Source organism: Microcaecilia unicolor, chromosome 12, assembly GCF_901765095.1.
Source record: "Microcaecilia unicolor chromosome 12, aMicUni1.1, whole genome shotgun sequence".
NCBI classification, from domain to species: Eukaryota; Metazoa; Chordata; class Amphibia; order Gymnophiona; family Siphonopidae; genus Microcaecilia; species Microcaecilia unicolor.
This window is the reverse complement of record NC_044042.1, coordinates 15,849,176-15,865,472: the sequence shown is the minus strand read 5'-3', so window position 1 is coordinate 15,865,472 and position 16,297 is coordinate 15,849,176. Positions and strand designations below refer to the sequence as shown.

General features: G+C 46.1%; 1 protein-coding gene across 11 annotated transcripts in view; it reads left to right on the top strand.

Annotated features, from left to right (window-relative positions):
- Positions 1-16,297, top strand: part of CSDE1 (cold shock domain containing E1) — a 181,239-nt gene that overhangs the window by 125,508 nt on the left and 39,434 nt on the right. For all 11 annotated transcript variants that reach the window (XM_030221412.1, XM_030221409.1, XM_030221408.1 and 8 more), the window contains 3 exons: positions 9,452-9,533; positions 15,439-15,567; positions 15,732-15,857. In XM_030221412.1, coding sequence (XP_030077272.1) covers positions 9,452-9,533; positions 15,439-15,567; positions 15,732-15,857 — 337 coding nt within the window. The remainder of the gene's footprint in view (positions 1-9,451; positions 9,534-15,438; positions 15,568-15,731; positions 15,858-16,297) is intronic.

The window sequence follows — 16,297 nt, the reverse complement described above, 5'->3', positions numbered from 1 at the left end:
TTTTGGGTCTGAAGGGCTGGGTCAGGAGGTGCTAGTGGTACAGTTGGTTCCTGTGGCGGGCTGCTTTTGCTTTTCCTTCTGCTTCTGGGCTTTCATGAGTAGCTTCTCGGTCTTTTCCTCCTACTGTGTGCCACAGCAGAGGGGCCTTCTGTCTGACATCCATGCCCAGGTCACCCCGCTTCTGTTACCACCCGTGTGGCACTCAACAGAGTGGGGAGTGTTCACTCATACTGAGGCAGTGTTCACCTATCTCCAGTTGCGCTGATACTTTGCTGCTAGTCAGTGTGGTGTAGGGCCTTTTCATGGGCTGCTCTGCAGAAATCAGTGTTGCAAATAGCAATTACTTGATGGCTGCTGGAGCTGGCCTCCCGCCTTGCTGCTGGTTGGTAGCATGGTTATACTGGAGGTGCAGGGTGAGCATCTTGCGCACCTTCCCTTTCAGTCTTGTGGCTTATCTTGGGTTCACCTTTCTTTTCCTTTGGCGGTACAGGTATTACTGTGCAGTATTTTATGAGAGAGCTTTAGTGGTGATTTGGGATGTTTTGTCTCCAGCTCACTGGAAGACTGGAGCATGTTTTCCTGATATCTCCTGGCCTACTTCGGAGCCAGGGGAGAGGGGGATACTCTCTCCTGCCTTGTGGGGATTTTTGTGCTGTTTTCCTTGCTTCTCATCTTTGCAGAGGTGTTTAGTATTTATTTATTTTATTTGTTACATTTGTATCCCACATTTCTCCGAGGACAAGCAGGCTCAACATTCTTACATGTGAGTCGTCGTCCGCAACGGCCCAGAAGATGAAATAAAATTTTCAAAGCTCTGGATCTCTCCAGAACGTTCCATCGCTCGGGCCGACCCACCGCGCATGTGTGGGCGGCTTCCCACCCGCGACGCAAATGTGCAGCGATCAGTTTTCTTTCCTCCGCGGTTCTATATGGTCTGGTTTTTTCTACCGCTGTAGTGTTCGGCTCAGGCGGCGACGCAGTGTTTATCGATTTTTTTTTTTTCTTTTTTTCCTTTAATTCATTATTATTACTTAAGAAAAAACTAAGGGAAAATTTTTTTTTTATTTTTTCTTCATCCTTTTAAGTTTCCTTTATTTTCGTCATGGCCGCCTTTTAGGCCGCTCGGCCGGGTCTCTTCCCTTTTTTTGTGCCCTTTTTGATTGGCACCATCGAGCCTTTTGATTTCTCGGACACTATTTTCCCTTCCATGTCATCGAAGACTCACAGCAGCTTCAAGCATTGTACTCGCTGCAACCGGACCATCTTGAGCACCGACCCTCACGCGTGGTGTCTTCAGTGTCTTGGGCCTGACCACTTTCCAACTTCTTGTAAGCTGTGCAAGTTGATGAAGTGGACCCAAGTGGCTTGAGAGGCTCAGCGTGAGAAACTTTTTTTTCTGATAGGTCCAGTCCTTCGACATCGGCACCGAGGGCATCGGCATCAACTTCGGCGTCGACATTGAGGGAAGCAGCGACACCAGGAGCAGGTAATGGCTACCGAGAGACTGCATCGATCTGGGAGCAGTGAGGCATCGGACCCGGCCCCGAAGAGATGTGTGGATTTCATGTCCTCCTCATCGGTACCGAGGAGTCTCGATGACAGGCGTCGAGCGAAGGCAAAATAGCATTATCTCCTTCCAGACATGGTACCGAGAGCCGAGGGAGTTGGCACCCGAGAAGCGTCAGTTCCGGGAGGATTGCTCACCCTCCATTCATGAGGTGCCGATGCGTCGGTCGTCTGGCAGCCTGGTACTGGCTCTCGAGCCCCCTCAGATTCTGGCACCGACTCCTGCATCGGCCCCACAGCCTTTTCCGATGGAAGTTCTTGACGAGCGCATACGGGCCCTTCTTCCAGAGCTTCTGTAAGGGTTGCTTCGTCAGTCGGTGTCGGGGGTGCTTGCGCCTTCCGTACCGACTGCAGAGACGGCATCTGGGCCATCACCTGTGAGGATGTCCCCACCCTCGGTGCCGCTTGCAGTACCGGAGCCAGTTGCTACACGGGTCGACTCCCCCTCGACGTCGGTGGAGGAAGCTCTTCACCGGAATCCAGGCAAGGGTCGACCTCTCGACATTCCCCACGAGGTCGTTGATCCTCGATGTCGAAATAGGCTCAGCTTCGGGCTGCTCTTAGGGAGCTTTTGTCCGATACCGAAGAGGAGTGCTCGTGGGAAGCAAAGGAAGACTCCAGCTACTTTTCGGAGGACGAGTCTTGTGGGCTTCCTTCTGATCCTACTCCACCGATTGAAGTAAGGATGTCTCCACCTGAGAGTCTTACTTTCTCATCCTTTGTGCGGGGAAATGTCTAAGGACATTCTATTCCCTATGGAGGTTGTGGATGAGCCCAGGGCTGAGATGCTCGAGGTCCTGGATTATCCTTCTCCACCCGCAGAGGTTGCAACGGCCCCCCTGCACAATACACTCGGGGAAGTGCTGATGCGGAATTGGTCTTGCCCTCTCTAATCCAGTGGTCCCCAAGAAGTCAGAGTCCCAGTACAATGTCTGTGGAGAGCCTGTAATGGTGAAGGCCCAACTTCCTCACAATTCCATGGTGGTGGACTCTGCTCTCAGAAGAGCCAAGTTTACTAGAGGCTATGCCTCGGCGCCCCCAGGCAGAGAGTCTCTAGGACCTTGGATTCTTTTTGGGAGGAGAACGTATCAGGCCACAATGCTCGCCGCCAAGATCCAAACATACCAGCTCTACACGAGAATTCACTTACGGAACTCGGGAGCTTGCTGAACCTTTTCACCAGGTGGTCAGGCAGCAGAAGGCGTGTCGCAAATTCCTGGCCAGGGGGTCTTACGACACTTTTGATGTAGCATCCCAAGTAGCTGCTCAAGGTATAATGATGCGCAGACTCTCATGGCTGTGTGTTTCTGACCTAGTTCAGAAGACCCAGCAGCAAATGGCGGATGTTCCTTGCTGGGGGGATAGTTTTTTTTTTTCGAGAAAAAGTAGAGGATATGGTTGATCAGATGAAAAAACATCATGATGCCTTGGATTCTCTCTCCCGCCGGACGTCTTCTGCTACTGCCTCCTCTTCTAGGAGGTTTTTTGGAGGGGGGAGGAGTGCTCCCTATTCCTATAATAGGCGTAGGTACACTCCTGCTTCTCAGCAGCCGGTTCAGGCTCAGTCCCAGTATGTGCGTTCTTGTCAACGCCATGCGCCTAGGGCTCCCCAGCAAAAGCAAGGGACGGGCTTTTGACTGGCTCCAGTGCAGCATAGCTGCAGTAAAAGTGTCCGTACCAGGCGGCTTGCCTGTCGGGGGGAGGTTATTTTTGCATCAAAGGTGGCCTCTTATAACCTCCGACAGGTGGGTTCTTCAAATAGTCTGGTTAGGATACGCACTCAATCTGGCATCCAAGCCTCCAAATTGCCCACCGGGAGCTCAATCCTTCAGCTCCCAGCACAAGCAGGTACTTGCAGAGGAAATGTCTGCCCTTCTAAAGGCCAATGCGGTCAAACCCACCAGGGGAAGAAGGGCTGGGATTCTATTCCAGGTTCTTCCTTGTGCAAAAGAAAACCGGGGGGGGGGGGGGGGGGGGGGATGCGTCCCATCCTAGACCTAAGGGCCCTGAACAAATTCTTGGTCCGAGAAAAGTTCAGGATGGTTTCCCTGGGCACCCTTCTTCCCATGATTCAGGAGAACAATTGGCTGTGCTCTCTGGACTTAAAGGATGCCTACACTCGCATCTCAGTACTTCCAGCTCACAGGAAGTACCTTCGATTTCCGGCTGGGAAGTCAGCACTTTAAGTACTGTGTACTACCCTTTGGCCTAACATCTGCGCCCAGGGTCTTCACAAAGTGCTTGGCAGTTGTCGCAGCATCGCTACGCAGACTGAGAGTACATGTGTTCCCTTATCTCGACTATTGGCTGGTGAAGAACACTTCGGAAGCAGGGGTCTATGGTCCATGCTGATGACTATTTTACTGCTGGAGCTACTGGGGTTTGTAATAAATTATCCCAAGTCCCATCTTGTTCCAGTGCAGAAATTGGATTTCATTGGAGCTCTGTTGGATACACAGACGTCTAGCGCCTATCTTCCCCAGGCAAGGGCAGACAATCTTTAGGCCCTAGTGTCCTTGGCTCGAACATCTCAACAGATCACAGCTCAACAGATGTTGAGACTTTTAGGGTACATGGCCTCCACAGTTCATGTGACTCCCATGGCACGCCTGGGAATCTAGAGGATGTCATCCATCTCTCCACCAGTTTTTGCAGCTCCCTTCAGTGGTGGACCATTCGATCCAATTTGATCTTGGGACACCCATTCCAAATTCCTCAGCCACAAAAAGTGCTGACGACTGATGCATCCCTCCTGGGGTGGGGGGGAGCTCATGTAAATGGAATTCACACTCAAGGGGTTTGGTCCTTCAGATCAACCTCTTGAAATTGCGAGTGATCTGGAACACTCTCAAGGCTTTGAGATGGCTTTCAGAGATCGGCTGTCCAACCAGATCATCCTAATTCAGACAGACAATCAGGTTGCTATGTATTACACCAACTAGCAGGGGGGCACCGGATCTCGCCCTCTGTGTCAGGAAGCTGTCAGGATGTGGCTTTAGGCCCACCAGCACATTATGTTTCTCCAGGCCATATATCCGGCAGGTGTAAACAGTCTGGCCGACAGGTTGAGCAGGATCATGCAACCTCACGAGTGGTCCCTGAATGTGGACGTTGTCCGCATGATCTTCCGAGCATGGGGCACCCCTTTGGTGGATCTTTTTGCCACTCAGACAAATCATAGAGTCCCTCAATTCTGTTCCAGACTTCAGGCCCACGACAGACTAGCGTCAGATGCCTTTCTCCTATATTGGGGAACAGGCCTTCTGTATGCGTATCCTCCCATATCTCTAGTAGGAAAGATTCTGCTGAAATTCAGGCAAGACCGTGGAACCATGATTCTGATTGCACCTTTTTGGCCCCGTCAGATCTGGTTTCCTCTTCTTCTGGAGTTGTCCTCCGAAGAACCGTGGAGATTGGAGCGTTTTCTGACCCTCATTACCCAGAACGAGGGGTCGCTTCTATATCCTATTCTCCAGTCTCTGTCTCTCACGGCTTGGATGTTGAGAACTTAGAAATTGCCTCTTTGGGTCTTTCAGAGGGTGTCTCCCGAGTCTTGCTTGCTTCCAGGAAAGATTCAACGAAAAGGTGTTATTCTTTTAAATGGAGGAGGTTTGCCGTCTGGTGTGACAGCAAGGCCCTAGATCCTTTTTCTTGTTCTACACAGAACCTGCTTGAGTACCTTCTACACTTATCAGAGTCTGGTCTCAAGATAAACTCCTTAAGGGTTCACCTTTAGTGTAATTAGTGCTTATCATCAACGTGTAGAAGGTCTGGACAACCTTTAGTTGTTCGCTTCATCAGAGGTTTGCCTTTCTCAAAGCCCCCTGTCAAACCTCCACCAGTGTCATGGGATCTCAATGTCGTTCTCACCCAGTTGATGAAAGCTCCTTTTGAGCCACTGATTTCCTGCCATCTGAAGGTCATTTTCTTGGTGGCTGTTACTTCAGCTCGTAGAGTCAGCTTCAGGCCCTGGTAGTCCATGCACCTTATATCAAGTTTCACCATAACAGAGTAGTAGTCCGCACTCACCCTAAGTTCTTGCCGAAGTTGGTGTCAGAGTTCCATCTGAACCACCAGTCAATTGTCTTACCAACATTTTTTTCCCGTCCACATACCTGCCCTGGTGAGGACAAGTTGCACACCTTGGACTGTAAGAGAGCATTGGCCTTTTACATGGAGCGGATTAAGCCCTATAGACAGCCCGCCCAATTGTTTGTTTCTTTCAATCCCAACAGGAGGGGCGTTGCCATCGGAAAACGCACCATCTCAAATTGGCTAGCAGATTGCATTTCCTTCGCTTATGCCCAAGCTGGGCTGACTTTAGAGGGCAATGTCACGGCTCACAATGTTAGAGCCATGGCTGCGTCAGTGGCTTATTTGAAGTCAGCCTCTATTGAGGAGATTTGCAAGGCTGCAACATGGTCATCAGTCCACACATTCACATCTCACTACTGCCTTCAGCAGGATAGCCGACGCGACAGTCGGTTTGGGCAGTCGGTGCTGCAGAATCTGTTCGGGGTTTAGAATCCAACTCCACCCTCCTAGGCCCATTTTTGTTTTGTTCCAGGCTGCACTCACCTAGTTTAGTTTGATTTCAGATCAATCTCTGTTACGTCCTTGCCGTTGTGAGGCCCAATTGACCAGTGTTCTTTGTTTTGAGTGAGCCTGGGTGCTATGGATACCCCTCATGTAAGAATGTTGAGCCTGCTTGTCCTCGGAGAAAATGAAGATGCATACCTGTAGCAGGTATTCTCCGAGGACAGCAGGCTCAATATTCTTACAACCCTTCCTCCTCCCTGTTGGAGCTGTTTACACTTATATTGTTTTGTCTTTTATTAAACTGATCGCTGCACGTTCACGTCGCGGACGGGAAGCCGCCCACGCGACGGAACATTCGGGAGAGTTACAGAGCTTTGAAAATTTTATTCCGTCTTCTGGGCCGTCGCGGACAACGACCCACATGTAAGACTATTGAACCTGCTGTCCTCGGAGAATACCTGCTACAGGTATGTATCTTCATTTTTCCCACCTTTTTGCAGGCTCAATGTGGCTTACATAGTACCGTAAAGGCATTTGCCAATTCCGGTAGTGAAACAAATACATGATATTGCGGTCGAATAAAGGTACATGTGTTTCTGGTACAATGGGGATAGAGGAGAGGAAAGGATATATATTGTCCATTACTAGCTTTGGTTTTGCTGTGTTGAGGAGTGTAAGTGTTTATGTTGGGTCGGTGGAGTATGCCTTTTTGAACAGGTTGGTTTTTAGTGCTTTCCTGAAGTTTAGTCACGCTTGGGGCTCTTGGCTCCATTTTTCTGGTAGAGGTTTTTCTTTTTGACGCTTTTCTGAGGGCAGGTCTCCTGGTTTCCATGGTGGCCATGGGATCTGTTACCATGCTGGTTTTGGGGGTTTTTTTTTTCTTTCTCTAGGTGCAGTGTTTACTATGCTCTTGAGGGTGGCTGGCTTTAGTCATGAAGGTCACAGGTTCAGGCTGGTTAGTGCATCCTAGCATCTGTTCTACTCACCTGTATTTTAACTGAAGCATGTTTTACTTCACTCTCCCATAGTGCTTGCCTTGTCAGGCAGATCATTGCATGGGGTCAGCTAACTCTGTGCTACAGTGCTAAAGGTTAGTTGTGTGCATTTTACACACCAGTTCTGCTTCTGGTATTCTGGCCAAAGCTATTTGAATTACTAGCTCCAGCCACCGCTGTATCAGTAGTGTTGCTCACTGTTTGTCACTGCTTCTATCCCAGAGCTTGAGCACCTTTTCATTCTGTTGGACATCTAGCAAGTTTTGCAGAGCTACCTCAGTGTAGATGAATGGATTAATGTTGAAGTACCCAGCTGAGTGTACAGAGAGATCCAAAGGCTGCTGGTTCTGGTGCCACTACAGTTTCCATCACTTGTCCACAGTGGTACAAACAACCATATTCTGCTACACCATCTAGCTCTGGTTGTCAGCCGCATTCATTCGCTCCAGTGTGCAACGATGCCAGCAAGTTGTAGTACATGGCCACGCCAGCCAGTTGTTGACACTAACCAAGATAGCTCTGGTCTAGGCATTGGACAGCTGAGAGGGCTTCTAGTTCACATTGTGCTCACTAACGTTTAGTGGGAACTTTGGAGAAGTTTTGACGCAGTTGGTTAGAGACCTAGGAAACTCCTAGTCTCGTATTGCCTGAGGACATGCCTCAGGATTCTTTCACTTCCTCTCGGTATTGGCTTAGGTTTCATGAGGCCAAGTGCTACAGCTCAGGCAACTCTAACTTTCAGAGTTTCCACTTCAGCAAAGAGAAGTCGCCTTTCATGCTGATGGGATAATCTCGGCTTCAGCTCCAGGACTACCTATACTGTCCACACCTCCCAATGTTGGGGTCTTGGTTCACTCCTTGAGTTTCATAATGGCAGGACACCACTTTAGATTCCATGAGGAAGGGATCAAAAAAACAACAACAAAAAAACCCTAAATTTCCTCAGTCCAGTGTGTCTTGGAAATACTGACACAGGGCTCTCCCATTCTACTGCAGTTCCTTTCTTGGAATTTCCGTGCAGGCTGCAGCCCACATAATAGGCCATTCAAGCCACCCTGTAACTGCTTATTCATTTAGGCACAGTTGAGTCTATCCCCAGATGTGATGGGGAGAACAAGAGTTCCTTCCATTTTACTTAGTAGTTCCAAGCAGCGGGATTTCTTTCCACCAGGATGTGGACTTCTCAGAGTCACCTGGGTGTTAAAAGGTTCACCTTTTCACAATGTGAGAATTGTAGTTTGTACTAGTTGCAGTGCTGCATTGAGTTTCTGTCCTTGGATCTTGAGGATGTATGCGTTCATGTTCCCAACTTTCCATTTTTTTTTTTTTTGTTACATTTGTACCCCGCACTTTCCCACTCATGGCAGGCTCTATGCGGCAGGCAATGGAGGGTTAAGTAACTTGCCCAGAGTCACAAGGAGCTGCCTGTGCCGGGAATCGAACTTGGTTCCTCAGTTCCCCAGGACCAAAGTCCACCACCCTAACCTCTAGGCCACTCCTCCACTCCACTCACCTTCACACAGAACATTTCTGTAATTTCTAATTCTTGGAGAACATTATTTATGCCCATGTCATTCCACATTTCCGTTTCATGGAGGGGCGTGCTGCGGAAAATTGTTCGGACACGAAGGGTGTAATGAACTGAAGAAGTTTGGGAACCACTGCTTACATGATTTCTTTCCTCTAGTCATGGCAGATGAATCCAGAGACCTAATCCCGCTGGTTTCCGTCGGTTCTGTTGGACCGTGTTGCTGCATTTTTACACTGATGGCTGCTGGAGCTGTCCTTCCGCCTTGCTTCTGATCGGCGGCATGGTTATGTCAGAGGTGCAGTGCAAGCACCTTGGACGATGTCCCTGTCTGTCTCGCGGCTTATCTTATGGTTCACCTTTCTCTTTCTTTGGCAGTACGGGTGTTGCTGTGTGCAATATTTTATGAGGGAGTTTTAGTGGTGATTTGGGATGTTTAGCTCCAGCTCCCTGGAAGATTGGAGCATGTTTTCCTGATCTCTCCTGCCTTGTGGGGATTTTTTGTGCTGTTTCTCCTGCTTATCTGTTGTATTTGGTTTACGTGTTGGCAAATCTTGGTTTATCCCTTTTCCCTATTGGGAAGGAGACATGCTATAATTCTGTTTCCTTTTTTGTTATGAGAAATACTGACTGACTAGGGAGCATTCCATCCTCTACGGTAGTGTAGTTCATCACTCTCTATCTCCACCTGTTGGTAGATGATCACAACCTACAAGTCTCTGGATTCATCTGCTTCGACTAAAGGCATAATTTCTTGATCAGATGTATAAAAGTGTGCTTGCCCTTGTTAGATCCAATCAATCTGTTTCAATTTTTCTCCTAGTACTGGTGCAGTAAACGCTCGAGGTATTATGCTGATGAAAAAGAAACAGACGCGCTGTCAGGGAGTGGTTTGTGCCATGAAGGTGAGCAGTGCTTGAAATGTTGTTGAAGGGAATTGAAATGGGCTAGAAATTCCAGAAATGTGAATTGTCTGACATTTGTGAAGGCCCATTTTAAATAGGTTGTTCAGACAGGAATTGATGTCCAGGTCAGGATTTGCTGAATTTCCCCCTGTATTATAAGCTTAATCACTCTATATTCCTTTTAGCTTATACCAAAACAGAGCTTTATGTAAAATCTTTATATGGATGCAAGCAAATACACATGTATTTGGCACATGGTTTAGAGGCATAAAGAGGCAACAACAGTCTCTGAAATTATAGATGTACACAGAGAGCACAGTCCAACACAGCTCTACACATGTAAGCACCAGCAACTACACATGCAAATGTCAATTTTTATTTTGCAATCTGCTGTAGCTGCTTGGCACTTATACCACCTGGCACAGCCTCCCCACTTCATCCTTGCTCTTACCAGGGGTTTCCCTGGTGTCTGCTGAAGGGCAGAAGTGATCCCCAGATGCTTTTGACAACTGGGTTCAAAATGGTGCCTTTGACTCCCCCCCCCTAATGGTGCTAAATAAGGGGTGCACACAAGTGATGTGCCTTGATGTCTGAATAGGTGAATGTGGTGAAATCTATGAAGGGATGGTTTGTGGTTTATTTGTATTCTGCTTATTTCTAAGCAGATTACATAACCTATTGTAGGAATTCACAGGTGCAGCCTTCCCCTACATCATGCCATTATGTGATTAAACTGAGGGGAATCCCCAGATGTGGGACTGAAGGTGACCAAATCTATTGGTAGGCTTTACTGTCTACCCAGGGAGTAGTAGGACAAATCCTCGGTGTCACGCATTTGATATACTGCTTTTCTGTGATGACAACCGAAATGATTTACATATTATACAGATAATTTCTGTGTTCCTAGTGGGCTCACAATCTAATTGAAGTTGCCCAGGGTGAATGCCTTGGTCTAGGCAGTGGTTTGTAAGACCATGATCCCATCAGAGCAGAAAGTTCCCAACTCTGTCCTAGGTACACACATAGGATACCCACAATGAATATGAAGGAATCTTGCTCACAGTATCTATTGTGTATACTCTGAAAACTGGCATTGCCTTCTGCTTCAGGTGACCCACACCATACACTGGTATAGGGTTTCTCTACAGTGGAGCCAGGGTCTGCTCCACACATTATCCATGTCTGTTAAGTCATCCATAAAGTCTGTCAAGAGAGAGCACATTTAATCCTAGTAACATCCCCTTGGCCACATCTGATTTTCTTGTAGTGGAAACACTCTGTGTTAAGGACAGATGGCTTCTACATCCCAACCTTGTCTTTCTCCTTGACAGTGTGGATGATAAAAGGCAAATAGTTGAAGTCCACCTGATACTAATGGTTCCAGGAAATCATGCCAGCTTCAATGGTCATATTTCATATTGGTGTGAATCTCTCCGTCAAGACCCACCCCCTTGCTGTTCTGTCCTGGACTGATTTCACCTATCCCATTCCAACCTTAAAACCTCTTTAGTATACCTTTCATTTCTCTCAGCCATTATAGCTTACCACAAACAGATGGCCAGTCGGTGTCTGTATACACTCTAGTGTCCAAATTCATGAGGGGATTAATAAAATGAAACTCACCATTCAAAAGCCTGCCCCTGTAGGATTTTATCCTGCCCTTTGAAGCTTTAAAGCCAAGCACAGCTTTAAATTCCTTTCCTGGAAGGTGTTCCTTTCTGTTGCCAACACTTCTTCATGGAGACTTGGTGAACTTCAAGCCCTTGTGAATGTCTCCTCTCCTCTCCTCCCCCCCCCCCCCAAACCCCCCCCCCCCCCTCACTAAATCCTAGTTCTTCATACTGAGGAGAATACTCTGTACTCGCTCAATTCTTCCCAAGGTAGTGTCTGATTCAGATGAACAAATCATCCTTCTTCTGTACTCTGTGAGAGTAACGTTTTGGAGCATCGCAATATGTATCTGTATTGATTGTATAAACTGTTCCCCCCCCCCCCCCTCCAAAAAAAAAAAAGCTATTTAACAGGCCAGAAATGCGGAAATGGCCACAGACCAGTTAGATAGTGTTTTCAGCACTGAGCGGCAAATATTCAGTACGAGAACTGTTATCTGTGCTGAATATTTCTGGTCAGCGCCGAAAAGTTAACCAGCAATATTCAGCACTGCTAGGCTAAGTTTATAGGCAAATCAGACCACATAAATAGCAGCCTTATTTTTGCCTGCTATTAATTGGCCAGCGCTGAATATTTGCTTAGCCGATTAAGTTAGCACCAGCCAAAAAAAAATGATATTCAATGCCAGTCACCGGAAACAGCCCAGCATTGAATATCCGTGGTCAGCGCCAACTGCAGCACTTATGCAGACTGCCTCCCGCCAACTGAACATAGTCTCTCTTAACACTAGGCTTAGTTGGTGTGCACCTGCTTAGGGTGATGGGAGATTCCATTGCTGACCTCGTGATCTACACCAGTAGGTGACATCTACAAAGCTGCCCTGTCACTAAACGCCTCGCCTTCCTGGGGTTACCCCGCGGCCCACTTAGAGGGTCTATCCCCAGCACAGCTCAGGTCTTCCTGCACCTGCCGCTTGTGCTCTACACTAGCACCCTCTTCCCATTGACTAGGCGAGTCTGCCGCTTTCAAATTATCCCCAGTGATTTCTAGGTTAATGGAGGCCACATTCCCAGTGGTCCCACAGTTCCGAGAAAGCACTCGCAGACCCAACACACAAACCACCAGGATTCTTTCAGTCCAGGCAAAGAGGTAATAAACTGAAAATTGTTTGTTACACTGTTCAATTTTTAAGACAGTGCAATCAGCAAACAACAACAGGTAACTGAAATATGGATGAATTATAACACTAAACATTTGTTTGCTTTCTAAAAAGTACCTGGGAAGATAAGGACATTTAGCTGCTCACAAATTAACAAATGTAGCTGTTTACAGGGCCTTGACAAAGAGATCCCTCTCTTTTCTTCCTAGCTAAGACTGGAGAAAATGTGCTCGTGGGCAAATCAGAGCCCAGAACAACAATCTTTGAAAGTATACTGCAAACCGCCTTTCCAAAAGGCTTAAAGAAAAGGAGCCTTGGCTCTGCAGCAGCTTCAAAACATAAACAAGCACCACCTGCTGGCCAAACTAGAGAAATACACTTCAGGAAATAAATAAGGCAGTTTTACAGGCTTACAACACACTACTACTACAACAAATCATTTCTACAGCGCTAGCAGTCGTACACAGCGCTTCACAATTGAACATGAAGAAAGACAGTCCCTGCCCAAAACACTGTTCTGTGACATGCCCTATAGTCCTCTTAGACGTCTGAGTTATGGAGAGAGACGTTTGATGGGAGCAATCAGAATGTTGCCCACAAGTGTAACTGCATTGCCCTGCTGTCTACAGGAACCTCTTGCTACAGGTAAGCATCTATTTTTTCATTGCTAGTATTATTGATTTGGTGTCTTGGGATTGGTAGTACGATAATTTCTTCCTAGTAACTGGATATATCTGGCACTGACACAAAGGAAAAATGTATATATGCTTACTAATAGTGTGGATGGGAAGACTGAAGCATACAAAGTGACAGTAGATAAAAACCATATGACTTAGCAAGGCCTGCCTATCCATACCAACTTCTAAGCTCTACAGTTTTTTCTCTGAGATCCTCTTTGCTTGTTTCCATGCTTCCTTTGAATTCAGATGTCTTCCATCACCTCCCCTAGAAGGCCATTCTACACATCTACCACCTTTTCCATAAAGAAATAATTCCTTAGATTACTCCTGAGTTTATCTCCTTTCACCTTCAGTGTCCCCTTGTTTCGGAGCTTCCTTTCATTTGAAAAAAAAATAAAGCCTGCCTCCTATGCATTCTGTAGCAATCATATTCCTTTCCACCTTTGTTTCCAAAGTATATATATTGAGATACGTCTGTCTCTCTATACTTTGTGACCTTACACCAATAAGGAATTACAGGGTCTGGAGGGATTTGAAGGGCAGAAGTACCGGTAGATCTCTTGCTGGAGGACACTTCTAGGGTTGTCTTCCATTCTTATATGCAGTAATGACTGGATTGTTAAGCCCTCTACTGCATTTCACTCCCACCAGTTAAATTCTTCACCTCCACATACATATTCAATTTTCTTTTCCTTTGTGACCTTTGTGCTGGATTGTTAAGCTAGCAGGGACTCCACCTTCTGGCCTGGAATATCAACAATAGCCTCTGCTTCCTACCAGCTATTTTAGGTAAAACTTGGTCATGTTCTTTGCCTGGACTGGTTTGATGGGAGTAGGGTAAGAGGCAAGGTGCATTTTAAACTGCCTATTTGCTTTCCCTGAATGCTTCTAGCCTGGTGCAGAACCCACACAGAAGATCACAGTGCTTTTTGCACATGTTATGGGAATCGTTTCTATAGAGCTCACTTCCTCTTTGCAGAAAAGCACTGAAAATCTGGAACATTACAACTTCATTGGATGTCACTATTCAAGTATATATTCCAGGGGCACCTAGTAAATTATGGCAGATAGACCTGTGTGGTCCATCTAGTCTGCCCAACAAGGCAGCCAGAGTTGTGCCTGCCATTCAGTACAGGTTACAGCCTTCTATGCCTTACGTCTTGCATCCCTTTTCTGTACAGGTATCCTCTGTGTTTATCCCATGCATTTTTGAATTCCATCACTTCCCCTGAGAGGGTATTCCAGGCATCCACCACCTTTCGAGTATTTATACATTTTTATCCTATCTCCCTGTCCCTCCTTTCCCCTAATTTCAAAATGTTTGAATTGAGATTCTCTCCTTCTACTCATTGAATGACTATCAACAAAATTAAGTAGATGCTCTGAGTCACAAATTGAATCCTCAGGAACGGTCTTTAGACTCCGTCACAGTCACTCTTGACCTCTGGGAAACCCTTTCCATAGACCTTTCTGCATCTCTAGAAAACGCTTAGTGTGCTCTTTTCTACCCCCTTTGTCCCAGTCCATAAAGAATTGCAGCAGACACCTTCAGCATTCTGTGGAATTGAGGGCGACTTTGCCTTTCCACCTTCCCACTCCCCGTATCTTCTGAGTTCTGGCCACATCAGATGTTCCCTCGACTGCTTGGTCTCTTAGCCTAATGGCAGGGGATGGGTTGTTATCACCCAACTGTTTAACACAGAACTAGGGACAAACCTTACACCCCAATCCCAAGAGCTTCTCAACTTCCTGGAGATTGAGCAGGACCTAGTTGATCCTGTGCATATTCCAAAGCCAGTAAAATTGATTCTACCTTCTAGGAAACCAGCTACAAGGAGACTCCTTACCATTTCAGATGGTGTCATTTCTTTTAACCTGGGTACAGTCTCAAGGTGAAAACCTATCACTTGTCGTCCAACTGTAGATCTTTTTCTTGCTTCACCTTTCAGCCTCAGGCCTTAAGGAACTTCTATTCTGCAACAATTTAAACATTTTTTTTAAATAAGAGGGTCTGAATCTCTACAGGAAGAGTTCTCAATGTTTAACTGCTTGGTAATGGAAACTTGCATCAAAAAATTGCCTATAATGAATCTGTTTGACAGAGGGATAGAGCAAGGAAGGATTTCTCCTAGTCTGAGCTTTTAAGTAAAAGCAGCTGTGGGAAGTAACTAGGAGTGTTACCATAAACAATTCTAAAAACAGTAGTAAGGAGTTTGAACAAACAGCTTAAAGTTAGCTATAAACTTTGTCCTCATCTCCTGTGGTAGTGGGATTAACGCTCATCCAGACCAGTCTGGTAAGATGCAAGGAAAGGAAATCAACATCTCAAATGCTGCATTCATAGATGGTTAATATAATCACAGTAGTTGCATTGTGAACTTCTTTCAGATGCCAATTTCTCATCCTAATTTAGGCAAAACTGCTGTGTATTCATGCTGATTGTGTTGCCTTTCAGGAAGCCTTTGGATTTATTGAAAGAGGTGATGTTGTAAAAGAGATATTCTTTCACTATAGTGAGTTTAAAGGTGATCTGGAAGCCTTGCAACCTGGCGATGATGTGGAGTTTACAATCAAGGATAGAAATGTAAGCTGTTTTTTTTCTGAATAAAAATATTTAACATTAAACATTTATGTGTGGGTTTACATAGTAATAGTAGATGACAACAGATAAAGACCTGTACGATCTATCCAGTGTGCTATTCTCTGGTTTCATTCAACAGTTGTATTAAGTTTGATTTTTGTCTACAGGGTAAAGAGGTTGCTACAGATGTTAGACTGTTACCTCAAGGAACGGTTATTTTTGAAGATATCAGCATTGAACACTTTGAGGGGACAGTAACCAAAATTATCCCAAAAGTACCCAACAAAAGTCAGGTAAATCCCGAGTCTGCACTTTTTGTGAACAAAACTGTAAATAGTTCAGGCATGCAGAAGAGTTCACACCATATAAGTTTTAAAAAGGCAGCCAAATGCGTGTTTGTAGGTTTGTTTGGTTTGGGGGGGGGGGGGGGGGTTAGGGTTAGTAACCACCTGGCAAAGCCAAGCGCTGTACTTGTCTGTCTTCAAGTAACCTGCATAGTTTTAAATGTAGTAGAGTTAACATTCATAGATGTTCAGTATCAGAGTTCCAAAATGTTACTTTCCAAAAGCAAGCTTGGCAATTGAGTAGACGTTTGGAGATATGTTCTGTAAAATGTGATTTTACATTCTCTAAATGAAAATTGGGAGTGTTGTGTTCTTGATGAATAGCATATGCATGGTTCATGTAAGTTACCTATATAGTTTTTCCTAAGGAATATCCCTGCAACTAATGC